The 27,369-nt window shown below is 56.4% G+C and overlaps 1 protein-coding gene across 6 annotated transcripts in view; it reads left to right on the top strand.

Annotated features, from left to right (window-relative positions):
• RAB11FIP3 (RAB11 family interacting protein 3) overlaps window positions 1-27,369 on the top strand; it is a 60,484-nt gene that overhangs the window by 13,278 nt on the left and 19,837 nt on the right. For all 6 annotated transcript variants that reach the window (XM_006049936.4, XM_044935972.2, XM_044935973.2 and 3 more), the window contains exons 2-4: window positions 15,131-15,224; window positions 20,549-20,640; window positions 27,066-27,223. In XM_006049936.4, coding sequence (XP_006049998.2) covers window positions 15,131-15,224; window positions 20,549-20,640; window positions 27,066-27,223 — 344 coding nt within the window. The remainder of the gene's footprint in view (window positions 1-15,130; window positions 15,225-20,548; window positions 20,641-27,065; window positions 27,224-27,369) is intronic.

Below are 27,369 nucleotides of genomic sequence, written 5' to 3'. Positions count from 1 at the left end.
TTCCTCTTCCAGAGGATCTTCCCGATCCAGGTGCTGAACCTGCATCCCCTGCACTGGCAGGTGTGGTCTCACCGCGGCACCACCTGGGAAGCCCCGTGTATATAGTCGGCTGTGCTGGGTCTTGGCTGCAGCACGCGGGGGCGCCTTCTGCCGGTGTATGGGCGGGGCACGGCTGTAGAGCACACGGGCTTCAGTTGTTGCAACTGCAGGCTTAGTTGCCCGATAGGGGATCAGACCCACGTCCCCAGCACTGGAAGGCGGATTCTTAGCCACTGGAGCGCCAGGGAAGTCCCCCATATTCTTATCAAGAGATTCCATTCCCCAAAGGGACGTGAACATCTTGTTCACCCACAGGTTCCCTCAGAGAGAGCCCCTTCTGCTCTCTAGGGACAGTGCCCAGTGGGTTCAACCCATGTTTGCACACCTGTGTGGGAGGAGCTTAGAAATGCTCAGGGGCCCGAAAATAACTTTTGTTTTCGGGTAGTTTATGTATTTTCTGCTTTGTGTTTTGTTGTGGAACTGGCTGGGTGCTGCTGTGGAGCATGTGTGTATGCACGACGGGAGCTGTGCGAGGCAGTCCTGAGGCTCGTTCACTGTGGGTTTAGGTATCAACACAGCGCAGCGAAATGGACTTGTTGGGGCTGGTCTAAGCCACAGAGTTGCCTGTTCTCATTGCTGGCGGTGTAGGAAGCCTTGAAAGGTGTACAGTGTGTGTTGTGACCTTAAGTGATGGTGAGGAATCTCCGTGTGTGTGTGTGTGTGTGTGTGTGTGTGTGTGTGTAGGCTGTTGATGCCTTAGACCACTGATGCATCAGTTGTCTCAGCCCCTGCATGTTGTTCGGTGTTAGTCAGTACCAAAGAGCCTTTGTTTGTGCGGGTTATTTCTATTGGTCTTTGCTGTATTAGAAACTGAACCTAAAAAAAAAAAATCCCAAAACTGTGTCTTTTTATTAATTCATTGAAAAATAATCCATTACATGTTCGCATTACTGACATATTTTGGAAAAAAAAAACTGCTTTCTAAAATAGTGAGAGAGTGGCATTGTTTAACATTGGGGCAAGTTTCCTAAATGTCGGGCTTGATTGAAGAGAGCTGGTTTCTTTAATATCCGCTTCTGTGAGCCGTCTGTCATGTCATGTAGCTGCTGGAAAACTCCGTGGCCCATTTCAGAGAAAGTGTGAAGGGTGAAGGGAAGGGACGTCCCAGAGTGTTGAGACTGCCTCCCTTCTCGGACCCTGGGGTCCCGCAGCCTCTGGACCACTGGCTGAGAACAGCTGTCTCACCTGCGCCCCTGAAGTGGCTGTGTTGTGGCCTGATGTCCGGGTTTACACTCTCAGAGTCAGCGGTGGGTCCCGTGGACCTGGCTGCTGGGCCGCCCGGCGTCTGCTCGGTCTGGTCTGAGCGCGCCCGCCCTGCACCCGTTCCTGGCGGTGCTGCCGGGCCTGGTCCTGGGCTCATGTTCGCAGAGCCACCTCCCCGGGGTTCTGAAAATACTTGCCTCTCTTTAAAGACCACCCCCCCAAGGCATATCTTAACCTCCCTCTTTTCCTCCCTGCTGGGTTTATCCCGACACTGGTTTCCCCCGTGTCTACTTGGGGAGCACTGGGAAGGCTTTGGGGCTGCCCTCCGCCCTCACTGCTCCGTCTGGTAGCAGAGCCCAGAGGCAGGACGCTGGCGGAGAGGTCCGTCCACGTGGCCCGCTCCTCCTGACACGTGCCCGCTGCCCTCGGTGCAGCCTGCTGTGTGTGTTTGGTCCTTACTTTAATTCCATGTTTCCGTTTGACTGTTCTGTGCCGCTGTGGTGTGTCCCGCGCTCTCCTACCCTCACCCCTGCCCCGCGCCCGCTCCTCACCGTTCACTCTACAATGCTGTTTCCCCATTCCAGGTTCTTTTCATCGATGTCTCCTTGCGGGAGTTACACCCACACGTTTCCCCTCTGTCTGCCCCACTCTCGTCAGTGCAGTTACCCGCAGCCTTCCTGAGTGGCCTTCTGGCTTTGTCTTATCTTGACTACAGGCGTTGCCCATGGCTGGCCCAATTGTGAGCTGTGACCACACCTCCCTTCTGACGCACCTTTTTGCTTTTCCTGGAGTTAGTGATCCTTTGCTTAGTTTTCGGCACACCTGTCCACCGTCCTGTCTAGCTTGTCTGCTTGGACCTCACTGTCTGCTCACCCCTTGGAGCTCTGGGGGGCTCACCTCCCACCTCTGGGAGAACTGTGGTTGCGTCTCCCGAGTTGGTGTCCGGGCCTCGGCTCCCCAGGCAGACTCTGGACCAGGCTTCGCTTCTCAGGGATGAAGCGTGGTGCTGGGTCGTCCGGCACCCGCTCCGCTGCCTAGCGTGTCTGTGTCCTCCACTGTGAGCTCCTGCTTGCTGGCCCCTGTGCATCTTGCCGAGCCTTGGGGCCTCGCCTCTGGAGCCTGAGTTCCCTGGACCTCAGGAGGGAGGGAGAGGAGCTCACGCGTCCCTGTTTAACTCTGCTTAGCCCCTCTCTCTCCTTCGTGCGCCTGGCAGGACGGCTCAGGCACCGGCCTTTCTGTCTGCTCTGCTGCCATCCTGTGACCAGGGCGGAGTGGGGTGTGAGGGTTCAGTTCAGTTCAGTTCAGTCGATCAGTCGTGTCCGACTCTTTGTGACCCCATGAATCGTAACACGCCAGGCCTCCCTGTCCATCACCAACTCCCGGAGTTCACTCAGACTCACGTCCATCGAGTCAGTGATGCCATCCAGCCATCTCATCCTCTGTCGTCCCCTTCTCCTCCTGCCCCCAATCCCTCCCAGCATCAGAATCTTTTCCAATGAGTCAACTCTTCGCATGAGGTGGCCAAAGTACTGGAGTTTCAGCTTTAGCATCATTCCTTCCAAAGAAATCCCAGGGCTGATCTCCTTCAGAATGGACTGGTTGGATCTCCTTGCAGTCCAAGGGACTCTCAGGAGTCTTCTCCAACACCACAGTTCAAGAGCATCAATTCTTCCGCACTCAGCCTTCTTCACAGTCCAACTCTCACATCCATACATGACCACAGGAAAAACCATAGCCTTGATTAGCCGGACCTTTGTTGGCAAAGTAATATCTCTGCTTTTGAATATGCTATCTAGGTTGGTCAAAACTTTTCTTCCAAGGAGTAAGCGTCTTTTAATTTCATGGCTGCAGTCACCATCTGCAGTGATTTTGGAGCCCAAAAAAATAAAGTCTGATAGTGTTTCCACTGTTTCCCCATCTATCTCCCATGAAATGATGGGACTAGATGCTGTGATCTTCGTTTTCTAAATGTTGAGCTTTAAGCCAACCTTTTCACTCTCCTCTTTCACTTACATCAAGAGGCTTTTTAGTTCCTCTTCACTTTTTGCCACAAGGATGGTGTCATCTGCATATCTGAGGTTATTGATATTTCTCCCGGCAATCTTGATTCCAGCTTGTGTTTCTTCCAGTCCAGCATTTCTCATGATGTACTCTGCATATAAGTTAAATAAGCAGAGTCACAATATACAGCCTTGACGTACTCCTTTTCCTATTTGGAACCAGTCTGTTGTTCCATGTCCAGTTCTAACTGTTGCTTCCTGACCTGCATACAGATTTCTCAAGAGGCAGGTCAGGTGGTCTTGTATTCCCATCTCTTTCAGAATTTCCCACAGTTTATTGTGATCCACATAGTCAAAGGCTTTGGCATCGTCAATAAAGCAGAAATAGATGTTTTTCTGGAACTCTTGCTTTTTCTAATCTAGGTCAGCAGGTGATTTGGTTTAGCCTTTCTCACCTGTGTTTCGTGTGTGTGTGAAGTCTCCATGTGTTGACAAAGTCCATAAACATGAACTTGGGCTCTTGGCAGCTTAGAAGATTCCACTGTGTTGCTGTGCTGTAGTCAGTGACGTTTGGGAGAGAAGTCACTATACCCTCAGCCACACAGGTCACTTTGCGTGTACCTGACTGCTAAAGGAGACCGAGTTTTGTGCTGGCAAAGTGGAGGTTCCTCCCTTGCGCTTGGAGTCCCAGTCATTTGAGGAGGTTCACCCGGGCTCGCTGTGTATTCCAGGGCTCTGCCGTAGGGTCCAGAGCAGGTCCCGAAGGGAGGAGCAGACGGTCCCTGGCTGCGCTTCCGGAAACGCCTCCCTGTTTCTCCAGGACATCCCTGTGGGCGATGGTGGCCAGCGGGAGTCATGCATGAGACTTCAGGAAAGCAGCAGGGTTGAGGCTCCCAGGGGCGGGGGTGTGAAGAGGGGGTGTGGAGGCCAGAGGCTGGGGCCTGGCGAGACACCCGCCTGTTTCAGGTGTCTGTCCAGGGGAGGGTCTGGCGTTGCCCGGTCCACAGGTGCTGTGAGCAGTGACTAGGTCAGGTGTGGTCCTGACCAGGGGCAGGGAGGGCATCTGCTCTGCAGGTGCGGTGCACAGGCTCCTCACTGCAGGGGCTTCAGTAGTCGCAGCGCATTGGCTCAGTTGCTCAGTTGTGGGATCATCTCAGATCAGGGATCGAACCTGCATCTCCTGCATTGGCAGGCGGATTCTTTACCGCCTGAGCCACCAGGGAAGCCCCAGTTTATTCTTGCTTGCTCTTTTCTTCTTTTGAGGTGACCTTTGTCATGAGGTGAAGGGTCGAGAGGGGAGCATTCCCGGTGGAGCCTAGCCCGGGGAGAGGCCTGCGTGGGAGGATGGGGGGCGCTTGAGGGGACGCGGAGCCTCGACTGAAGGGAGCTGGGCCGGGGCTCGAGGGGCTGCAGCCACCTTGAGGTGCCTTTAGTGTGGGCGCGGGGGTGGGGGGGGAGGTGCCAGGGAGTTTATGTGAGCAGGGTCGGGAATGAGACTGGCGCGTCCAGAAGGTGGTTGGGGGTGCAGAGGACAAGGGTGGATGGGGAGGCCCACGGTGGGCCAGGCCATGGACCTTGCGGTGCTCGAGGGGTGGAGTGGGGGAGGCGGGGGTGAGAAGAGGCCGCTGGGGGCAGAGGTATGCCCGCCCCCGCTGAAGGGTACAGCCATGTCCTTGGGTGTCAGGCCGGACTGCAGGGGAGGTCTGAGGGGTCAGCAGGTAGAAGCCCGTCCCAGAGCCTGGCTCCAGGATTGAGTCCGGGGCTTCACCTCGCGGGAGTGGCCCTGGCGGGTGACCCTCTGCAGCGTCCTACGCCCCGGCTTGTCCGTGCTGCCGGCCGGCCGAGCCCCCATCCCTCCGCCGTCCCCCCAGGCCCACCGGCCCCCACCCCTCTGTTGGCCAGTATGCTTGCCCAGGCTGGGTCAGAGCGAGGGGCGCTCAGGGAGACACTGAGGGGCACCCGGTTTGAAGTAAACCGGTTACCCCCCGGGAGTCTTTGTCACTCTTTTTCGTGTGGAGGCCCCACTGTCCGCTGAGGAGCCGCAGCCGCCCACGCGGTGCAGGAGTGCCCAGCCCTCCCGGCCAGCCCTGCTTTCCCAGGCAGTCGGGAGGAGACCCCTTGCTGGGCCGTCGGGGAGCAGCCGAGGCTGAATCGGGGCGAGCACAGGGCTGTGCTTCTGGCTGCGTCTGCGGGGCTGGAGGGACCCTCTGGGCTCCACCACTGCTTCTCAGGCTGGGGCAGGGGCCGCCCCCTCCGCCCTCCTTCGCCCCTCTCCTTTTTCCACTCATTTGCGGTTGTGTTGCTTTCTGGCTTGAATTAAAGCTGGAATGAGCTGGGTGGGTTGGTCTACTTTACTAAAATCCGGGACTGACTTTTTGCTGTAGCAAACAAAAGGCCCTTTTATGAGACAGTCTGTCCTTATCACCGTTGATTCACTGGCTGGTGAGGAGAGAAGGGCCTCAGTCGCCAGACATGTTCCTCTTGGTGATTTTATTTTTAAAAACTGCCTTCGAGGAGCCTGCCCTCTGAGGAGTTTTGCGAGAAGGACTGCTTCTTGGGCCTTAATCCCCATTTGGAGGAACATTTGGCTTTCTCTTTCGCACTGAGAACTTTCTCGTGGGAGGGGTCTTTGCATTTGTGACGCGTGAAGCAAGAACCTGTTCTCAGGTTGGTATTGTCCTTAAAGCAGTAGCGAGATAATTTACATAAATGAAAACATGCAAATAAAGGAGAAAATAAAAATCTCATCTGGCATTGTGAATCATTTCAACCTTCCAGGCTTTAAATCATTGTTTCTATAAGAGAGAGAAATATTAATAAGACCAGAGTCACAATTAACTTAAAATTTTAAGTCAGTCTGTTTCATCGGAATCTCAGTGTCAGTAGACTTGCTTCCAACTTGGTTTTATTTTTTATTTTTTATTTTTTTAATTTTATTTTATTTTTAAACTTTACATAACTGTATTAGATTTGCCAAATATCAAAATGAATCCGCCACAGGTATACATGTGTTCCCCATCCTGAACCCTCCTCCCTCCTCCCTCCCCATTCCATCCCTCTGGGTCGTCCCAGTGCACCAGCCCCAAGCATCCAGTATCGTGCATCGAACCTGGACTGGCAACTCATTTCATACATGATATTTACATGTTTCAATGCCATTCTCCCAAATCTTCCCACCCTCTCCCTCTCCCACAGAGTCCATAAGACTGTTCTATACATCAGTGTCTCTTTTGCTGTCTCGTACACAGGGTTATTGTTACCATCTTTCTAAATTCCATATATATGTGTTAGTATACTGTATTGGTGTTTTTCTTTCTGGCTTACTTCACTCTGTATAATAGGCTCCAGTTTCATCCACCTCATTAGAACTGATTCAAATGTATTCTTTTTAATGGCTGAATAATACTCCATTGTGTATATGTACCACAGCTTTCTTATCCATTCATCTGCTGATGGACATCTAGGTTGCTTCCATGTCCTGGCTATTATCCAACTTGGTTTTAGTGCCTACTTTTTGACCACACGATCGAATGTCCTAAACTTATTCGATTAAGCCTGTCTTTGGTATTTTAGGTTTTCATTTTTCTGCTGTTCAAGCTTTCTCCTAGCTGAATCTTCCTGTGCAGTCTTTGTTATGTCTTTAAGTTTAAAGTCTTAAGAATGGAATCGCTGGGGAGACGTGTATGTATCTTAAACTATTTTTTAGATTTTTTTTTTTACGGTATCTTCTAAACAAGTATTACCAATCTGATGTAGGAACAGTGGTGTATCAGCGTAGTTTCACCGCAGAAGTATATCTGACCTGATGTTTCTCTTACTGAAAGTGTTAATGACAGTAGTCTTGTCTTTGGAGTGTGTATCCTCTGTGTCACAGTGAGGGCTGGCTGGCCTCTGTTTCTTAACCTGTGAGGTGGGCGCCTCTGGAACTATAAAATGTTATGAGTTTACATCTGTAGAGTTCCTTTGTTTTGTAGTATTAGCCCTTCTTAACTTGTTTCAGATGGACCCATCAGTCTGTATCTTTAAGGGATAAATACTGTCTTTGTTTTGGTTTAGCATTCTGCGTTTAAAGAGCAAAGTGCTAAAGATGAAGACAGAAGTGAACGGGATGATAGTGGACAGAATGAGAGCCTGAAGAATTTCATTTTGTGCTGACTCAGTAGAATGATCTCTCGATAATTAAAAAAAAAAACTGTGATAATCATGACCATTAGGCCAGTTCTACAGTTAGCTTTTTTCAGCTCCAAGATTTAATGGCCAGCATTTTAGAGCTCCTGGAGTTTTTCAGTCCTCTCAAGACTTCTCCTCGGTCATATCACAGTCTAGGAGTCACTTTTAGGTTTAAACAAATCTCAAAACAGAACAGAACTACTGAAACCCCACCGCGGCCTCCATGGGCGTGGCTGTTCCTGGGCTGGTCTGGGGCTGGGGAGTGCGTGCTGGAGGCCTTGTCCCCGTCAGGTGCTGGACCAGAGGCCCGAGTCCCCGTGACTGTCGGCCCCTGTGCTGGGTTTCCCGCAGAGAAACGGTTCTGCCAGGAGACCCGAGGGCCTCAGAGCAGAGCCTGGCTTCTCCTCGACACTTGTCCACTTCCTCCCAGCGGTGTGCCTTCCTGGGCTGGGTATAGGCTCCGTGGTGGACGGGCAGCCTGGTCCACAGGGCGAGTGCACCTGGAAGCCTCTCCAGGAATGTGTTCTCCTGGAGGAGTCGGGGGCTCAGGTAGAAACCCCCAGTGTGGGGAGAGGAGAAATTTACCAGCAAATCGTATTGTTTCTGCTACAGATGTGCAGACATTCATGCGTATTAAGTCACTTTAGTCGTGTCCGACTCTTTGTGACCTGCCAGGCTCCTTTGTCCATGGGATTCTCCAAACAAGGATACTGGAGCGGGTTGCCATGCCCTACTCCTGGATCTTCCTGACCCAGGGATCGAACCCTCGAATCTCTTAAGTCTCCTGCACTGGCAGGCAGGTTCTTTACCACTGAGCCACCTGGGAGCCTCCTGTCATGTGGGTTCTGTCACAGCTGGAGACTTGTGAGAGCGTCCTGTCTCTGCCCTCCTGAGGGTGGAGGAGCGGGAGCAGGAAATGCCTGTGGAGAGTGACGGCTCTGTGAAGCCGCGGTTCCCAGGTCAGTGTGGGCGCAGCCACAGAATCTGTCCCACTGCACTGGTTCCAGTTCCGCGGCTCAGTGATCCTGTGTTACCTGAGCCGCCCTGCACGGCCTGGAGTGCCGTGCGGCTTCTGCTCCCACGGGCCCTTACCCTGACTGGAGGCCAGGGCTGCTCCCCCTCTTCTTCCCTCCAGGCTCCACTTGCTGACGAGCCCCCTTCAGCTCTAGCCTGGTCGCCTCCTGGGCCTGGGCGCGTGCCAGGATGTCAGATGGACGTCTCAGACTCATGCCACTGTGGTGTCCCCAGCTCAGTAACAGTCTCCGCCGTCCAGTGACTCAGGCCAGAACCTCCCTGTCTCACCCGACATCTGGTCCACCCTGCACCCGGCTGGCTCTGTGGTCAGGACGTATCCAGCCTCCCGCCAGGTCTCGGGCTCACCTGTGGCTCTGCCAGGACTGTAGCTCAGATGGCACTGTCCTGGCAAATGCACGGCCCCCGTGCTCAGAGCTCTCCCGGGCGCTGGCCTCCTTCCTGGCACGGGCCCCTCACTCGCCCTGGCCATCCCTGAGCGCCCCGAGGCGCCCTGTGTGCTGGCTCAACCCCGCAGGCCCCGTGGCCTCTGCCCGGGCTCTGCCCAGCCGTGCCCTCTGCCCAGCCGTGCCCTGGGGCTCGGCGTCCTCCACCATGCTCATTTACACGGTGGGTACAGTCCAGTTCCTGGTGGCTGTGGGGCTGAGATCCCCAGCAGTTGGCAGGTAGTTGGCTGGCAGTGGCCTTGGGTCCCAGTGGCCACCCTCAGGTCCAGCCACGTGGCCCTCACCACCCAGTGGCTTCCTTCTTGTGGCCAGCTGCCTGCGACAGGGAACGCATGGGACTGTCGCATCGCATTCCCAAGCCCTCTCAGGACCCTGTCCCCACAGCGTCCGGTCCTGCAGCCAGGTCTCTGCCCGGGACACCTGTGGTCAGGCCCCCCAGTGAGCCACTCTGGCTTGTCGGCTCTTTAGTGACCATTTTTACGTATAAATGGATGGTCAAGGACCCAGACCAAGAACAGAAAAGCAGAAGGCGCCTGAAGGGAATAGGGTCAGTGCAAAGAGCAGAAGAAAACTTGGAAAATGACACGAGTTATATTGTCAGATTAAATAAGGTATCGCATTCAGAGAACTGGAACACACCCTCCGAAGTTAAAAATGGAATAAAAGCATCTTTTTAAATAAGAAATTAGAAGCGAAGATCAAGTCAAGAATACCTGGCAGAAGGTTCTTCAAAAGGCAAAGAGACTAGGAGATGAAAGGTGAGGGGAAAGGGAAGGGTCCGCGGGACTGACTGGTGGTGTTGGACCTGAGGAGCCAGGCTGAGCACACGGACCGCCTCCAGGTGGCAGGCTCTTTCTGTGAGTGGAAGGTGTCCCTATCCAGCTCGGTGCATCCTGTCAGCAGAGAGCAGGAGGTGAAAACAGCCTCCGCCCAAAGCATTAGGGCAGGCAGGCTGCTGAGGGTGAGGGGCAGGGGCTCTGGGCGCACCGCACACCCTGCTCGCGCCACCCTGAGGTGAGGGGTGCTGAGACGGAGGGCGTGGGTGAGGGGACCCGAGGAGACCGAGGTGCGGGCAGGGCTGGGGATCTGACGGAGCAGTAGGTGTGCAGATGCTGGAGGCAGGGAACCGAGGAGGCTGCTAAGCGGGGAGGAGGTTAGGTACGGAAGGCAGTGGGGCCGTTGAAACGCGTCTGTCCAGCGGGATTGACATTATCCGGGATGTGAGTGCTGCAGAGGGCCTGGCTGGACTTGGGGTGGGGCCGGCGGGTGTAGCATTCACATTTTTTGACCACGGGAGGCCGAGGTGCAGCGTGTACACCTGACAAGCCAGGAAGCGCCTCCAGGAGCACACTAGTTTCACGTGAAGGCAGTGACCCCCAAAATAAACTGTTGGGAGTAGAACAGAGACAGGGGCTTCTGGACAGAGTAGGGTGGGAGGGAGGCAGGTCTGCCCGGCCCCAGCATACAGCCCTGTGACTGCCAAGCTGTGTACCTGTGCACACCTGCGCCTGATAACTGTCTGTTGCTTCTCTCCCTCCTTAGTCTCGGGCCTGGGTTAGGGGTCCAGAGGTGTCCTGTAAGGAATGACGCCTCCCCTTCTGTTTTGTGCAGAGGGCTGCCGGTTAGGCCAGAGGGCATGCTGCCCTCACATGGCCGGGAGCAGGGCCTGGTCGTCCCGGGTCAGAGGAGAGCCTCGTGGGGGACCCTTTGGTAGCCTCGTGGGGGGCCCACAGCACCGCTCCTGGGGACTGACATGCAGGGTTGAGTGGGAACCTTTGTTTCCAGCAGTGCCCCCTCTTCGCCCTGATTAACGGGGTGCATGAGAGGAGCAGACGTATCCTCTGCCACTCCTGTAAATAGTTGTATCTTTTCAGCATGTTTGCATAAAGCTCGACTGTTTTCCCGAGTTTTCTCACATGCATTTTAATATTTTATTGTCTTTAAAATGACACAGAGACAGCTCTATGGATATACTAGAAACCACTGAATTGTACCCTTTAAGTTGGTGAATTGTATGTCCGTAAAGCTGTTAACAGATATAATGTGGTCAAGACGGCTGCGTCCCCTGAAGCGGCTGGAGGCGCCCCTGCCCCGGAGCCTGGCCTCCCTGACCCCCGCCTCCCACACCAGGAAGATCCTCTTGGTGTTGAGCTAGGCGGACAGCGAGCTCCCAGAGCCTTGGTGACGTCAGATGCAGGGGCAGCAGCTTCCGAGGCCCCCGTCCTGGAGTGTGTCGAGAGGAGCCGCTGGTGGATGATTTCAGCTGGGCGCTGAGTGGCTGCCCTCCGTCCACGGCGGACACGACTTGCGACATTGCAGCATCTGCGTCTATGCACAGACACCTCTCAAGGGCATGAGGAATGACCTTTCTATCTGAGACCGGCACCATGCTTCCCTTCCAGAATTTTCTAAGCCCTCCCTCTTAAACCAGGGGTGGTTGGTTCATAAGAGGTGATCTAGGGTCACCCCTCCAGCTGCAGAGGCAGGTGGCCTTCGGGTGCAGGGGTGGCTCACCTTGGGTGGCTCAGAGACGTTCCAGGCAGCGGGGAGAGCCGCTGTGTGCACGCAGCTGCTCCGGAGATGCCCCTGGAGAGACGGTCATTCTCAATGGGTGGATGTTACGGTCATTCTCAGTGGATGGACGTCTGGGCTGTCACCATGGGCTGTCACCCATCAGGCGTCTGTAACCCTTCATGTATGAGTGTTCGTCTGCTCTCATTTCTCTTGAGCATACCTAGAAGTGAAATGGCTGGATGGTGTGTAGGAGTTAGGCTGACCTGAGGAATCTCCAGAGTTTTCCAAACTGGCTGTGAAATTTTCCAGTCGCAGCGGCCTTCCTCCACACCCTGCAGACACCTGGTGTGCGTGTGCAGCCGTCTTACGTTCTGGCCATACAGACACACGTGGACCTCGTTGCAGTGGGATTTATAGTCCCTAATGGTCTTGAGACCTGAATCGACTGAAACTTGTTTTACGGTCCAGCCTGCACTGTGTCTTGATAAGTTCCATGTGCACTTGGAAGGATTCTGCTTTTGCAGGCTGGAGTGTTGTCAGTGTTAGTTTAGGTTGAGCTGCTTCCGGTAAGATGGCTGTTCTGTCAGTGTTACGATTCAGGGACAGCAGTAACCAGAGGGGCAGGAGAGAGGGCGAGCTTCCCGGTGCTTCTGTGGCTGGAGGGAGCAGTGAGTGGGGAAGATGACCTGGTGTCCTCTCCTGAGATTCTGTCTGCACAGGGCTTCCCAGGCGGCATGTGGTAAAGAGCCCACCTGCCAATTCAGGAGACGTGAGAGACTCGGGTCCGATCCCTGAGTGGGGAAGATCCCTTGGAGGCAGGCACAGCATTCACAGGCACCGCACTCCAGTATTCTTGCCTGGAGAATCCCCTGGACAGCAGAGCTTGGCGGGCTACAGTCCATGCGGTCGCACAGAGTTGGACATGACTGAAGGGACTTACTTAGCACGCACGCATGTCTGCACAGCTGCAGCAGAAGCAGTATGATTTGCCAGTAAATTTCTCATGTTAGAAGAATCATGTGGGAGCCAGTCTGTCTGCCTACAGCTGGGTGCAAAGTAGGGTTCTCTTGTGGATGTTTCTGTGGCTTCCCATGTCTGTTTGCCCAGGGAGGTGCTGGGTGGCTTGGATAGGGTGTACGTCGCTGGGCTTGGTTTTCTGTCTCTTATGTGCAGAAAGGGCAGGTTCTTAATTTCCAGGCCTGTTTTTGTTTTTTCCCCTGAAACCTCCAAATGGAGTACTTTGGCCTTGGAGAATTGGAACCATCCCCCAAATCATCAGCCCCATGGATGTTGATTTATCCTCCAGATTTTGAAGAAAAATAAAGTGGACTTCAGCAAATGCCTGCTTCAACTCAACAGGAGCTTATTCTAACATGGTAAATAATTAACAGTTGTTTTAAAACACTGGTTAATGTTTCCTAAGGAAAATCTTGGTACTTTGTGTTCAGTTGTAGCTTCATGGTTGAAATTCTTAGGAATCCTAAAGCAGATTGGCACTGGTGGATTTCAGGCCCCCAGCAAGGCGCTCCCCAGACATCAAGGCCTGAGTGAGGTACTGAGTGGGGACTCAGACTCCGTGGTTTCAGGAAGTCACCTGCTGAGTGGACTTCCAAGCCACTGTTTCAGGGACACGTGGGCCCTATGGTAGAGGGACGGCGGGGGATCCTGGGCTGCGGGTCAGTTGGCTCGAGGTGGTCCCCGCCCTGCAGGTCAACAGTGGGGGAAGGCTGAAAGTGGCAGCGCCCCCAGCCTGCCCTGCGCAGAGCGGTGTTTGTGGTGGCGTGGGCGGGTGGGTTCAGCACACCGGATGCCCTCCCGGCCTGCACCCTCCCTGAGGGTGCCCTGTCCACGGGCAGCTCCGTGTGGTCCGAGGTCCACTCTCTCCCTGGCTGACCAACTCCGCCTTCCCATGCTCTCCTCCCCCATCTTTCCCCTCTCTTTCTTGCTCGTCTTCTCCTTTTCTTTCTTATTTTCATTTGGGAGAGTTCAGTAGAGAGAGCTGTGTGGTGCCTCCCTGGTGCCCCCACCCCCGCCCCCGCCCCACGTGTAACCACATGTGTGCCTTAGCCTCGGAATAGTGCAGTAAGTGTGTATCAAAAAGCAGTACACTTGGGAAAATTACTGAAATACCATTGTCTTACCTGTAAAGATTAACCACCGGTCCTTAACATCATCAAGTATTCAGTCAGTATTCAGTGTCCTGGATCAGTCAGTATTCAAGTTTCTAATTATTTTTTAAATGAGAGTAAAATTTTTTAAACTTTGAGGTCAGATGCAAGAAGTCCCCGCGTGGTGGGGCAGGTCGGTGTGTCTCCTGAGTCTCCTAGTGAGTCTTCTCCTCTTGAAGACAGCAGGTCCCGTTTGTCAGGGTCCCTGGATTGGGTTTTGCTGGTCACACCCCCTGTAGTGTTGGCATGTGTGGCTTTGATCATAGTTGTTCAGACACTAAGTTGTGTCCAGCTCTTTGCGACCCCATGGACTGCAGCATGCCTGTCTTCCCAGTCCTTCACCATCTCCTGGAGTTTGTTCAAACTCCTGTCCATTTAGTCGGTGATGCCATCCAACCATCTCATCCTCTGTCGTCCCCTTCTCCTCCCGTCTTCAGTCTTTCCCAGCATCAGGTCTTTTCCAAGGAGTCAGCTCTTTACATCAGGTTGGCAAAGTATAAATCCTTGGTTTTTTGCATATTCAAAGGGTTTCTTCCCTTTTCCTTTAAAGTCTAAGAAATATACCAGAGTAAGTCTTAGGTGAGACATTTAGGGTTGGGAGTTGATACTTGTAGGTACTCAGTATATCCTCTCGATATGCACCTGAAACATGGTAACTCCACTTCAATAAAAATAATAATTTAATGAAGTAAAATCTCAAGGAAAAAACAATTATGTCGTTAAAAGCTATTTTTTAATTCTAGGGAACTTTTCCTAAGTATGGTTTTGTCTTGTTTATTTCGGCTGCTCTGGGTCCTCGCTGTGGCCTGTGGACGTCTCTCTAGCAGCAGCCCTCCGGCTTAGTTGCCCTGAGGCGTGTGGGATCTTAGTTGCCGGACCAGGGATCAAACTTGTGTTCCCTGGATTAAAAGTTAGATTCTCAACCACTGGAGCACCAGGAAAGTCCCAGTGTCTTTCTAATGAATTTTTCTTGGAAGATAGTTGATTGGCAGTGTTGTCTAATGGTGTGTTTTAAAAAGCAAAAGTATTAAATTTTGATGAAATCCAGTTTATACTTCAAAACAACTTGCCTTCTTTTAGGGGACTTTCATTCTCTGGAGTGTCGCGTGTGCATCGTCCAGCTTCTTTGTCATTTCTGATGTCCGCCGTCTGCTTCCTGGGGTCCCTTTACCAAGGTGTCTGCTGGGAGGCCTGTGGCGGCGCTGGCCTCTGCTGTGTGATTGGCTGCAGTTGTGCCGGGATGGCAGAGCACCCAGGAAGCGCAGTGGCAGCCTGCACGCAGGGTCTTGGGCTGCGGGTCGTGGTCCTGGGTCCTGTTGGCGGCGCCTGCCCAGAGGAGGCCCAGGCCCTGGCTGGAGCTGTGGCTGGCAGTCCTGTCAGAGGACCGGACGGCCCGACTCCTCAGCGCCGCCCCTCGTAAGCTGGCTGCTCCTCTGAGCGTGGGGACGGCCACATGCAGAGTGACAGCTCGGGTAACGTGCTCGCTTGGCCGTTGCAGGTGACGGACCTCACGAGGTACTTGGATCCCAGTGGGCTCGGCGTGATCAGCTTCGAAGACTTCTACCGGGGGATTGAGGCGATCAGGAATGGAGGTGAGTTGCCTACCCCCTTCCTCGTTCTCTCCCCCCTGCCTCCCTGTTAGCGACCCCTAGCCCCAGCTCCCCTGCTGAGCTTCAGGCCCCCACTCCCATCTTTGCCCCTCATGGCCCGCCCTCCAGGGTTCCCTGGCTCAGCTACTCATCTGTAGTGTTGGACATGCGTCTGCCGCCCCCGGAAGTCTTTATGGAAACCAAACATACAAAAACATTGCAAGATCCACAGTGAGCACCCCCCCACTGTGTATTTGCTGTCCGCAGTCTGCAGGCAGCGTCGCATGTCCACCTGCCCACCTGTCCATCTCTTTGTTTCAGTGGGATGGGTTTTAGGTCGGTTCACCACCATGCACTCCCGCAGTCACCGGGTCCTGTGTGTCATTACCCAGAGTTTGGCAGTGGTTTGCAGTCTCCTTTGGGGTACAAATTCTCCATTAGAGACGTGCACAGATCTTCAGTGAGCCCTTCTGTGAATGGTGACATCCTCCCGCGGCGGGTGCAGACCCCTGCCCAGAGCTTTCCCCGCCCCCAGACAACTCTCTGCCAGCCTGCCGAGACCCTGCCCTCCCGCCTCGCCTCCTCAGCTGGTCTCCATCAGCACACGTCAGCCTGGCCGCTGTGGGCTTCTCATAAACACACCGTCAGCTGTGCTGCAGCGTCGGCGTTACCCACCTGTAACGCTCGCTACCCACAGGTGCTGCTGCATGTCAGGGCTCCCCAGTGTGAGCTACGCTCGCTTGTGTGCCTAGGTGCTTTACCTGTCCACCCCCAGGCGATGGACAGCAGTCCGTCTCCAGTGCCCCCCAGGCGATGACAGCAGTCTGCTTCCAGTGTCTGCCCCCACGTGATGGACCACAGTCTCTGCAGTGTGGGCCCCTGATAATGAACCTCCTAGTGACATCAGGTCCAAGTCTGGGACGCGTTGTCAGGGCTCTGGGACCTGTGCAGTGTGCCCAGATTCACGTGTACCCCTCGTTGGAGCCCCGCACGCGGTGTCAGGGGTCTCTGTGTATAGGGCTGCAGCCGCTGGTTGGGCTTGGTCCCTGGGGTCCTGGAATCAGTGGGGAGGGAGGTTACGTGTCCTAGAGGGCGGTGGTCCTGTTGGTGTTTGTCTCCAGCAGCTTCTTTTTGCCTTCACTCCCACGGGACATGTTGGCTGTAAGTTGAAGGTGACAGGAGTCAGCTCCAGGACTGGTGGGTCACGGGAGAAGCCTTTGCAGCTCGTCTGAGGGTCTAGGGGTGGGAAGGCGGTGGGAGCATACGATCAAGCCCGGGACACCAGAAAACGGTCGCTCGCGCCAGGAAAAACAAGGTGCAGCGCAGGGGAAGCGTGCTTCTGGAGGGGCTCAGCCAGCGGGGCCAGTGTGTGCGTAGTCGCAGTGATTAAAGAGCTGAGCGCTCAGGTGACTGGAGACCAGCACCACGCTGCCCTGTGGGCACAGGGCAGACCTCCTGGAGCTCGGGAGACTCGAGGGACACAGCCGTGCTGAGCACCTGCTGGCCACTCTTGGCCTGTGGCGCGGTTCATCTCCTAGCCTCGGGTGGGAGGTCAGTCCACTCCTCAGGCCCACTGTGGGTGACCAAGGAGCAGCCACTGCCTACCGGGCACCGGCCCCACCTGTGGGCGGGATGCATCCTGTAATTTACCGACAGGGGTGATGCATCGTGGTTCCCCGGGCCAAGGGTCAAAGGGGCTGGGAGGAGCTTGGCATCTCCACGCCTTCCAGCTGGGGCTTCCGCTGCATAGGCAGGGAGGAGCCCCAAACACTGGCCAGCAAGCGATGGTGCCAGAGCCTTCTGTGTGGCTCTGGGGCTCTCTCTGAGCCCTGTCCACAATTCTGTTGCTCTGCTCTGATGGCCCACGGGTGGCAATAAAGGGAGCAAGTTCTGCTGTAGGAATTCCTGGGGGCTCGTGACTTGCGAGGCCCCCACCCTGGACCTCAGGAGTCCGAATGTGCTCCTGAAAGACCCGTGACTGGGCGGGAGCGGCCAGAGTGGTCCCAGCTGTTCAGGAGGTGTGGGAGCGGCCAGCACCTCAGCTCCCGGAGCGAGCCGGGGCCAGGCCTCCGGGGGCCGTGCTGGTGGGGACGCCGTCCCTGCTGGTGGGGATGTCGTCCCTGCCTGTGGGGACCTTCTGGGCGGGTCAGGCTGTGGGGACCTTCTGGGCGGGTCAGGCTGTGGGCCCTGCTGTTCCTTTATTTGTTTGGCTGAGTGGCTTTTGGGATCTCAGTTCCCCGACCAGAGGTTGAACTTGGGTCCCGGCAGTAGAACCGTGGAGAATCCATTGGGCCGCCAAGGAACTCCCCCTGCTTTTCCTTGCCTCTTTGGTAGTCTGACGTCATCATTTAGCTTTTGTTGGGAATGGAGAGTGAAAATAAAAATAGAATAAAAGCAGGTCAGAGACGCTTTTGAAATTGTTAACTCACAGGGAGACGGGGAGTGTGCTCGCCCAGCCTGCGTTCAGCCAGAGTTCACCGCAGGCCGTCCTGCCGGGGCCGTCACGGCTGTGGGTGCGTCTGTCAGACGTGCGGCCTGTGGCCGGCACGGAGCGCTGACTCCGCGTACTGACCCAGTTTTGCAGAAAAGCACAGGAGTTTTCTGTCCTCGCCACAGGCCTCGTTTCAGGAATAGAACAAGATTGAGGAGGGTGTTCCAAATGGGCCACTGTTTAGCTCGTCCCCCCGCCAGGCTCTGATGGAGACTTGTTTTAGTTCTGTAGAGAAAACTGATAAAGAACCATATTGAGTTCCCATCCAGCTTGTAGAAACTCCCACTGTGTTCACGTCCCCTCCACCTCGGGGGCAGCACCTATCTTTGGAATCTGAGTCCACGTCCACCGTGGCTTCATGACTGGCTGTGCTCTGAAAGTTTTAGATCCTCTGTTTGGTTTTTGAAAGTGCAAGCAAGACTTAACATTTGAAAGTGGGAAGACAGGAAGTGTCAGCCTAGCCTTTTCTAGCTTTGCGCTGGGAAGCAGTCCTCTCCCTCCCCGGTCCACGGAAACCCTCTCGCTATGGTTCTGCCGCTCGTCACCTGCTCTGGAGACCAGGCCTCCAAACGGGGCCCCGGGGCTGGAGGCCGGCCAGCGCAGGGCCTGGGTCCAGCCTGCCACGCTCCGAGGTGCCGCCGCAGCTGGTGACTCTCTTGGGAAGATGGCACAAGCAGCAGCAGTGGACGTGCCTCGGTTCTTCTGACGGGAGCCCCAGGGGTGCTGGGCCTTGAGTTGGCGGGGACACCTCAGTACGCCTCAGTGACTGGACCTGTAGACGCTTGGCTCTGCCAGGCTGTCAAGGGAAGCGTGACTGTTCCGCTCAGCCTGAGGGCTCTGCAGAAGCAGTGGCACCATGGTCCTGCCGCTGCTCTGTGCCAAGGGCCCCTCCCCAGGCAGTCCCGCGACCCCAGGCCACGGACCTCAGAGCCTGGCTGCAGTCCAGATGACTTAGGTCCAGATGCCGGAGAAGAGCGTCCCCTGATTCAGGAGGCTGGTGCTGACGTCCCAGCATCCTTGCCCAGGCATGTCGGGGACTGGCTGGTGCAGTTGGCCTCAGGGGCATTCGGGTCATGTGACACACACTCAGCACGGGCCTGGCGTGTGTGGACAGTTACTGCTGGCACCTGTGTTGTGCTCACAGCTTCGACGCCCTGCGTGTGGGTTTTCCTTAGGAGCAGCTCTCCGGTAGCCACCGCCCAGAGTGAGCACAGGCCCCTGCGGGTGCCGGCGGCCCTGCCTTCCCCCTGGCCTGACCGTAGGCCCAAGTCCCCACAGCCCTTCCTGGGCCTGATGCTTGCTAGAACGGCTCAGAGCCCTGGCAGGTGCTTTGCTGCCCAGTCCCTGTCGTGAGCAGCGGGGCGCCGGGTCCGTCCACGGGGCAGGGCCTGACGTGGGGGCGTCTGGGCCGTGCCACCCTCCTGGCTCCTGTGGGTGCTCCCAGCCCGAACTCCCTGACCCCCTCCGTCCGGGGTATGAGTGGAGGCTCCGTTCCATGGGCGGGACTGGTTAACCCCTGACCTTGGGAGATTACCTGTGTCTCCACTCCCTCCTTGTCCCAGGAGGTCAGAGGTCAAGGGTGGGGTGTAGAGTCCCCTGGCAACCAGCCCCCGTCCTCTGAGAGTCACCTGAGTGGTGTGAACCCAGGTGAGGTTGAAGGGGCTTGTTATGCACAAAAGAAGCTCCTCTCACCCTCCACTCAGGAAATCCCGGGTTCTCGGAGCTCTGTGCCGGGACGGGGACAAAGACCAGGTGGATGTTTGTCATGATGTCGGGATGTCTCTGCAGGGCGGCTGCAGAAACAAGGGCATCATGCCTGCTCCTTGGAACAGGCTTGGGCTGCTCAGAAGCTGGGGGCGGGGGACAGGGCGTTTCCTTCAGGAGGGTCGCTACTGTGGGGTCCTGTCAGAAAAGTGGGATCTCTGCTGACATCAGTGTAACCCAGCGTGATGTGATGGAGTTTTCTTGAGACTCATTATAAAATAAAACATGTTGTAGACGATAAAATAAAAAAAGGGGAAATGAAAGCCGTGCGAGTCTGGCACGCTGGACAGACGTTATCTCCTGACCCGACCCTTGCAGGAAAATACGGCATCCGGGACTTCCCTGGTGGTCCTGCGGGTAGGACCCTTACTCTCGGTGCCAAGGGCCCAGGTTCGCTCCATGATTGGGGACCTGAGCTCCCGAAGCCACACAGTGCAGCTAAAATAAATAAGTAAATAAATGAACTAATGGAAAGGGAGACTGGCACCTCGTTCCTTCTCGAGCTGGAGAGCGCCGCAGAGCTCCGTGTCCTCCGCCTTCTCCTTACAGCACAGCAACTCTGTGAGGAAGGACCCTCTTGCCATTCAGGCCCCCCCTCCAACCAGAGCTGGCACGAAGCCAAGGCTCCAGGGGCCGCACTGCCTGCAGCCTCCCGCCTGCGCCTCCCACGGCCACGCTGGCCCCACCCGTGCCCGCCCTGTGTGCCCTTCCCTGTGACACCGCCGGGGTGCCCGGGGCTGCTGCTGAGCCGTCTCCTCTCTCCCATGTCCGCCCCGTGTGCCCGTCCCTGTGACACCGTGGGGCTGCCCGGGGCCGCCGCTGAGCCGTCTCCTCTCTCCCATGTCCGCCCCGTGTGCCCGTCCCTGTGACACCGTGGGGCTGCCCGGGGCCGCCGCCGAGCCATCTCCTCTCTCCCAGGTCCGCCCCGTGTGCCCGTCCCTGTGACACCGTGGGGGTGCCTGGGGCCGCCGCTGAGCCGTCTCCTCTCTCCCACGTCCGCCCCGTGTGCCCGTCCCTGTGACACCATGGGGGTGCCTGGGGCCGCCGCTGAGCCGTCTCCTCTCTCCCGCAGATCCCGACAGCCCGCTGTGCGGTGTCACACCTGCCCCCGACGAGGAGCTGCCTGCCTGCCCCGAGGAGTTCGATGACTTCGTGACCTTTGAGGCAAGTGGTTTTCCTGGGAAAGCCGAGAGGGAGTCTGATGGACACACCCTCCTGCCTTGTGCACCCTAAACCCTGTGTCACTCGGTGGTCCTTGGGGAGCGCCGTGCAGGGCAGGCAGGGGGCACTGTGACTGCCCGGTGGTCAGCAGGGGTCTGCTCTCCACACTTTGCACCTGAGGCTGATGGCAGGAGGGCCCCTGGGGCCTGGGGTCAGCAGGGGCAGGCCCTCCTGTGTCATTGCTGGGCCCTTCTGCCAGGCCACCGGGATGTGTGGTGAGGACCTTGTTTTATCAAAAACGTCCCTAGACCCAGAAAATGGGCCTGGGGACGCTTGACTTACATCTTGCTGCCTTCAGCCCCTGCCCCCAAGAGGGCGTCCCAGATGGCTCAGTGGGAAAAAATCTACCTGCCAATGCAGGATTAGCTAAGTCGCTTCAGTCATGTCTGACTCTGTGCGACCCCATAGACGGCAGCCCACCAGGCTCCCCCGTCCCTGGGATTCTCCAGGCAAGAACACTGGAGTGGGTTGCCATATTCTTCTCCAATGCATGAAACTGAAAAGTGAAAGGGAAGTCGCTCGGTCGAGTTCCACTCTTCACGACCCCATGGACTGCAGCCTACCAGGCTCCTCCGTCCATGGGATTTTCCAGGCAAGAGTACTGGAGTGGGGTGCCATTGCCTTTTCCGAATGCAGGATTAGCTGTATCTAATTAGTAGGAGACTCTAGTTTGACTCCTGGGTCAGAAAGATCCCCTGGAGAAGGAAATGACAACCCCTTCCAGTATTCTTGCTTGGAGAGTCCCATGGGAGGGAGAGCCTGACTGGCTATAGTCCACGGGGTCACAGAGTTGGACACGAGTGAGCAACTGAGCACACGTGCAGTGTGGGGAGAAGGTGTGTGAACGGAGCCACAGAGACCAGACAGCTTCATCACCGGGGTGGTGGGGGCAGAGGCTGGGAGGGCCCCAGTGGCTCCATCTGCAGTTTTTTTCTGTTTTGGCCACACAGCACGTGGGAACCTTCATTCCCCTACCAGGGGTCAAACCCATGCCCCCTGCATCGGAAGCCTGGAGTCTTAACCACTGGACCACCAGGGAATTCCCGAGGAATTTCCTTTTTAAAAACACAGCTGTGGCAGCCCCTCAGCCTGCTGTTGCCCGGGGTGGGGTGTGGGGAGAGGGTGGGCCTGAGGCCATACCCTGACCCTCTAGGCGTTGGCTCCTTGGCAAGTGAGAGCCCCTCAGAGTGCCGATGGCCCACAGGACCCCTGCCCTCCACGGAGTCTTGGTGTCTTGTTTTCCTGCTCTGAGAAACTGGCCCTCAATGGCACAGGTTCACTTCCTGCCAGCCTGGGCCTCCAGGCCACCCGCAGCTATTCAGCCCTCACAGCTCTGTCCCAGAGCCTCAGCCAGGCCTGAGCCCCTGAGGACAGGAACTGCCTGCTGTGCATCCCCACTCAGTAGCAACTGGTATCTTCGTTCCGGCTGTGACCAGGGGAGCCGGAACAGTTGTGCTGCGCGGGGACCAGGTGCCCGCGGGCATGAGTGCTGGCTGTGAGGGGCGGCGTGGTCGGACAGGGAGGGCGTGCAGGCCCGGACACGTCAGCTGTCCAGCCCACCCTCAGCCCTGGACCCTGGGGTGGCGAGTCTGGGAAGGCCCTGGAAGACCAACATCTGGAGCCTCCCAGCACAGCAGCTCGGGCCGGGAGAGGCTGCTTGTCGTTGAGCGTCCAGGGAACCCTGGTGGCTTACCTGGTTGGCCAGCAGCTGACCTCTCCTGCCTGTTGACACCCCAGAGTATGCTGTGCCACCAGTGTCTTCCATCCTGTTCTTCTCTGGCATCTCAGTTAGAGTGTTCTGTTGATTCTTTGTATTTTATGTGTACATGGGCATCATGGGTTGAATCGTAGCCCCCAAAAGTCCACCGGAAGCCGTGAAAGTCACCGTATTTGGAGACGAGATCTTTGCAGAGCTCATTATGCTGGGTAGGGTGGGCCCTGACTCCAGTGACCAGGGTCCTTGGAAGAGAAAGGGAGAGGGCTCACTGGAAGAAGGCGGTATGAGGACGGGGCAGAGCTGGAGGAACATGGCCTCCACAGGAGCCGCAGGAGGAATTCAGCCCTGCTGACACCTTTGCTTCCAACTTCTGCCTCCACATCTATGGGAGAATACATTCCTGTTGTTTTGAGCCTCTGGTTTATGGAAATCAGATGCCCCAGGGAACTAGAGTGACTTCTGTGATCCAGATTGTGAAAGGTGTCAACACTGGGGCTGCCTCCTGGAGCCTGATGGAGCAGGCTTGGAGTGTTGTCCGGCCCCTGGCCCCCTTTTCTCTGCAGGGTGGACCCCTTGCAGACCACAGGCGCGACCCTCCCTCCGTGGTGGTGCTTTGACTCGTGGGCATGCCAGCCCCGCCTTGGGCTTGTCACCTTCAGAAGGTGAGGGTGGGAGCCTGACAAAATGCAGCAGGACTGCTGCTCAGGTGTTTAGATCATAATTTGTTTTCAACAAGGAGGGAATATTTTAAGTTTTTGTTGTTGTTGTTTCAAAAGAAATAACATGCTTCGTTTTTTTCTAGCAGTTTTAGGTTTACAGAAGATGAAGCAGATAGTAACAGGGAGTTCCCAGTTCACCCCCCTCCACCCTGGCCTCTGTCCACACACACACAGTGTCCCTGCCCTGAACATCTCCCACTTGTTGTGAAGGGAACCCGTATAGATACGTGGTTACCGACGAAGCGCAGGGTTCCATCAGGGCTCCGTCTTGGCAGCGCAGGATCTGTAGGTGTTCACAGTTGTAGTTTCACCGCTTTAAGAGTTCTCTCTGCCCCCCAGGTTCATCCCTTCCTCCCACCAGCACCAGAGACCTCTGAACTTGTACTGTCTCCATAGTTTTGCCCTTTCACGCTTTCGTAGACTTGGTTGAATCCACAGCTTCGGGCCTTAAAGGTTCCTCCATGTGTTTTTTGCTTTTTAAGGTTTTAGATGTGATTTTGAGAGGAGTGGAATTAGGTGCTTTACAGAGACTTGTAGCAGAGAAGGCAGTGGCAACCCACTCCAGTACTCTTGCCTGGAAAATCCCATGGGCGGACAAGCCTGGAGGGCTACAGTCCATGGGGTCGCACAGAGTTGGACACGACTGAGCGACTTCACTTTCACTTTTCACTTTCATGCATAGGAGAAGGAAATAGCAACCCACTCCAGTGTTCTTGCCTGGAGAGTCCCAGGGACGGGGGAGCCTGGTGGGCTGCTGTCTATGGGGTCGCACAGAGTCGGACATGACTGAAGCGACTTAGCAGCAGTAGCAGCAGAGACTTGTAGAGAGCTGTTTTTTTTTTTCCCTAAACTTTTGAATCGTGTAAGCCTAATAGGTCCTGTAAGAATATGAGTGAAGATGATGTGTATTACCATCCAGTACCACATTTGGAGACCCCCTGCCTTTTGTTGATTTTCTAGTGGGGTCCAGCAGTGCTGGTCAGGGGTGCCCTGTGTGTAACATCGAGGGCTCCTCCAGGGCCTTTCCTGCCAGTGACGGGGGTCCGTGGCTCCCAGCGTTTCCCCAAGCACCCCTGTGGCCCCAGCTTGTAGCAGAGCTCCCAGGAGAAAGGTGTTTCTTTGTTTTTGTATTTTGCCTCTCCATGTGGCTTGCGGGATCTTATTAATAGTTCCCCAACCAGGATCTGAAACTGTGTCCTTGACAGTGAAAGTGGCCCCAGAGAATTCCCCAGAAGAAAATTTCTGATGTGGAGTTTCTAAGAAGGGGCGGGGGCTGAGTGCAGGTTGTCGCTGAGGTTCTGTGATGGAGAAGGCGGCTGTGGGTGTGAATCTGAGCCCTTGAGGCAGAGAGCAGCTGGCGTGGTGGAGGACTCCGCCCGCAGGAGGGGGCGCAGGAGGGGCCGGGCCTCTATCTGAACTGGCGATGAGTATGGGAGGATAGGAGTGGGCTCTGCTGTGCCTTCTCCGGCTCCCTCCTCCCACTCCCAACCTTATAAGAAGATGGGGAAATGGGCTTTTTGTACAAACTCTTATCAGAAGGGCTAGAAGAGCAAGAACAAAAGCTTCTCTGTTTTGAGAAATGTTTGTTAAAAGCCCAGCAAGCATTTCCTGAACTTTGCCCCCTTGCCAGCCAGCGGAGCAGGTTTAATGGAGCGCGTCTGGGAGCGGGTTAAACAACTGCTGAGGCTGTGATGGACCCTCAGGTGGACAGACAGAACCTCCGCACGCCCGGCCAGTAGGAGGCCGCTGGAGCTGCCGGCCGGCTGGACGGAGTGCCGGCACCCAGTTCCATGGGAAGGCCGTCTGCACACCCGCCCTTCCTGGAGCTGCTGTGTGGAGCCGGCCAGCCGGGCGGGTGTCTGAGGGTAAGAGAAGGCAGGGCCCCAGCCACGCTCGGCCCGGCCGCCGGTTCCCCTCAAAGGGACCGTGGCCGGATGGCTGGGCCTTGGGCAGGCCTAGCCGCCCCAGAGCTCCTCGCGGGGGGCGGTGCGTGCAAGCTCCCTGCCCACTGCGTTTGTTACCTGGTGAGGAAACAGCCAAGTGTTCTCAGGCACATTGTGATTTCCTTGAACTCATCCTGACGAGTAGTTTATGGTCGTTTCTTTGGCGGCTTAGAAGGTGAGCTGGCGGAGCAAGGCCCGTCTGGCAGCACCAGGGCTGCGGGGGCAGGACTCCGAGCCCCTCTGTGCTCCTGCAGGGCCACCCCACACAGCTTCTGCCTCCTAAGGGCAGATTCACCAGCCCTCCCTGGAAAACATCCGGCTTGTGACGCTTATTCAGGGCAGCCTGACTCCAGGGGGAGACTAGCGGCCCTGTCCTCCTGGCCCCCTCAGCCCCCCTCAGATTTCGCCCCGGGTCCTCCGGGAGCCCCAGGGCCTCCTGCCCAGGGGCCGCTCTGGGCCCTGGGGGCTGGTCCCTGGTGGGCGAGTGCTCCTCTCTGTCTGGCAGCTGGGATTAGCGTCTGCCTGGTCTTCCTGCGCTGGCGGGGGAGGGGGGTGACTTCCATCCTGAGCTGTCCTGCCGAGCCCCAGTAGGGAGGCTCACTCAGGCTGCAGCCACGATGCGGGGGAGGTCAGGCCTGCGCACCAAGCCCACCCCGCCTCTGCGCACACAGCTGCCCGTGAGGACCGGGGCTCTGCTGCCCAGAGGAGCGTCTGCTGGGGTGCTGGCCTTGAGTCACACTTTGTCCCTGCGGGAAGCCCGTGTCTCAGGTGTGTGGGCCCACCTGCTTCCGGTTGAGGGCGAGTGGGGGTTGAGGAGGGCCCCGGGCAGCTGTCCCTTGGACCCGGGCGGTGGGTCCAGCCTCGACACCACAGTGCCTGCCTGCAGGCTCAGCCCGGAGCCAGTCACTCAGTGGTCATGAGAAGCACAGTGGGGGCCTCTTGAAGGGAGTCCCTGATTTCAGTTTTGAAGTGAACCCTGGATTACATAGTCGCCTGGGACTTGGAGAAGTATGGGAACAGGAGCGTCGAGGAAGGCCTGCAGTGGGGACCTCGGGCCTTCCCCATCTCATGCTGCCCTGCACCAGCTGGCACACAGGCCCCCTTTCAGGCTGTCCCGCATCTGCCCATGTGATGGCCACATTCTGAGAGGTGGTGACCTTGGGAAAGCCGCGTCTAGCCCCCGTTCTCTCCTTGAGACGGCGCCGCTTGGACGCTCACCAGCTACACGGCTGGTGGACGGGTCACACGACTGGTGGACTGCAGACGGGGCCAGACCTGGTCTCCACTGGACATGGGTGTGGGGGCAGCCATGTGGGGCCCTCTGCCCCTGCCAAATCTCGTGGCAGAGCCCAAGGACAAAGTGCAGCCCCTTCAGCCTCTTCTCTGAAATCTCACTCATTTGTCCATCGTTAACCAGCGTGAAAGCTTGGCTGCTTTGCTAACCGGTTGCCCCTCGATTAAAGCTGAGGTTACGAAGTAAAGGCAACCTGTGTACTGGCTGTAAGTTCATTTGGACAGTCTGCAGATACCTACTTGGTGCTGGGTCCACAAGAGTGAAAACAGGTGTGTTTAGTGGGAAAGTAGCCCTTAACCAGTGAATGTAATTGATCCAACAGTTGATGAATTCAGATTTTGAGGTTAGACCACGTAATTGAATTTCAGAGCAGTAGTCTGCACGTAGGTAGTAGTCATTGGTGGGGACTTTTAAATTGAAAAAGGCATGTCCTTAGACTGTTGGACGTCAGTTCACAGGGTGGGTCATTCCAGTGCCGGGGGCCACAAAGGGCCGGCTCCGGTGTGTACCCTGGGATGCTGGGACACTTGTGTCTGTTTGAGGCATGTTTACATACACAACTAACTTTAAAACACACTGAAGTCTGCCGTGAGCCACTGTTTCTGCTTGGAAGTGCAGGAGGGTCATCTTCTCGTGGACGCTCCCTGTTGTAGGCCCCTTCCGCAGCCGGGACTGACTCTGGGCGTTTCTCCTAGGCCAACGAGGTGACGGACAGCGCGTACATGGGCTCCGAGAGCACCTACAGCGAGTGTGAGACCTTTACAGACGAGGACACGGGCACTCTGGTGCCACCCGAGTGCCTGGACGCCACGGAGGAGCCCGGGCACGGTGCCCTGCTGCTGCTGACCGGCAGGTTTGTTCCCACCCGCCTGCCCAGCCGGCAGGGTCGTGGGGCCCTTGGGGGGTCCCGGCGGAGCCTGAGCCTGCGAAGTCCGTCCGGAAAGGCCGCAAGGCTGCCCGTTGGGTGCTTACACGCAGTCGTGGGGGGGATTTGCTTGG

Source organism: Bubalus bubalis, chromosome 24, assembly GCF_019923935.1.
Source record: "Bubalus bubalis isolate 160015118507 breed Murrah chromosome 24, NDDB_SH_1, whole genome shotgun sequence".
Taxonomy (NCBI): Eukaryota; Metazoa; Chordata; class Mammalia; order Artiodactyla; family Bovidae; genus Bubalus; species Bubalus bubalis.
The sequence above is the reverse complement of the archived record's forward strand: the minus strand, read 5'-3'. Positions and strand labels throughout refer to the sequence as shown.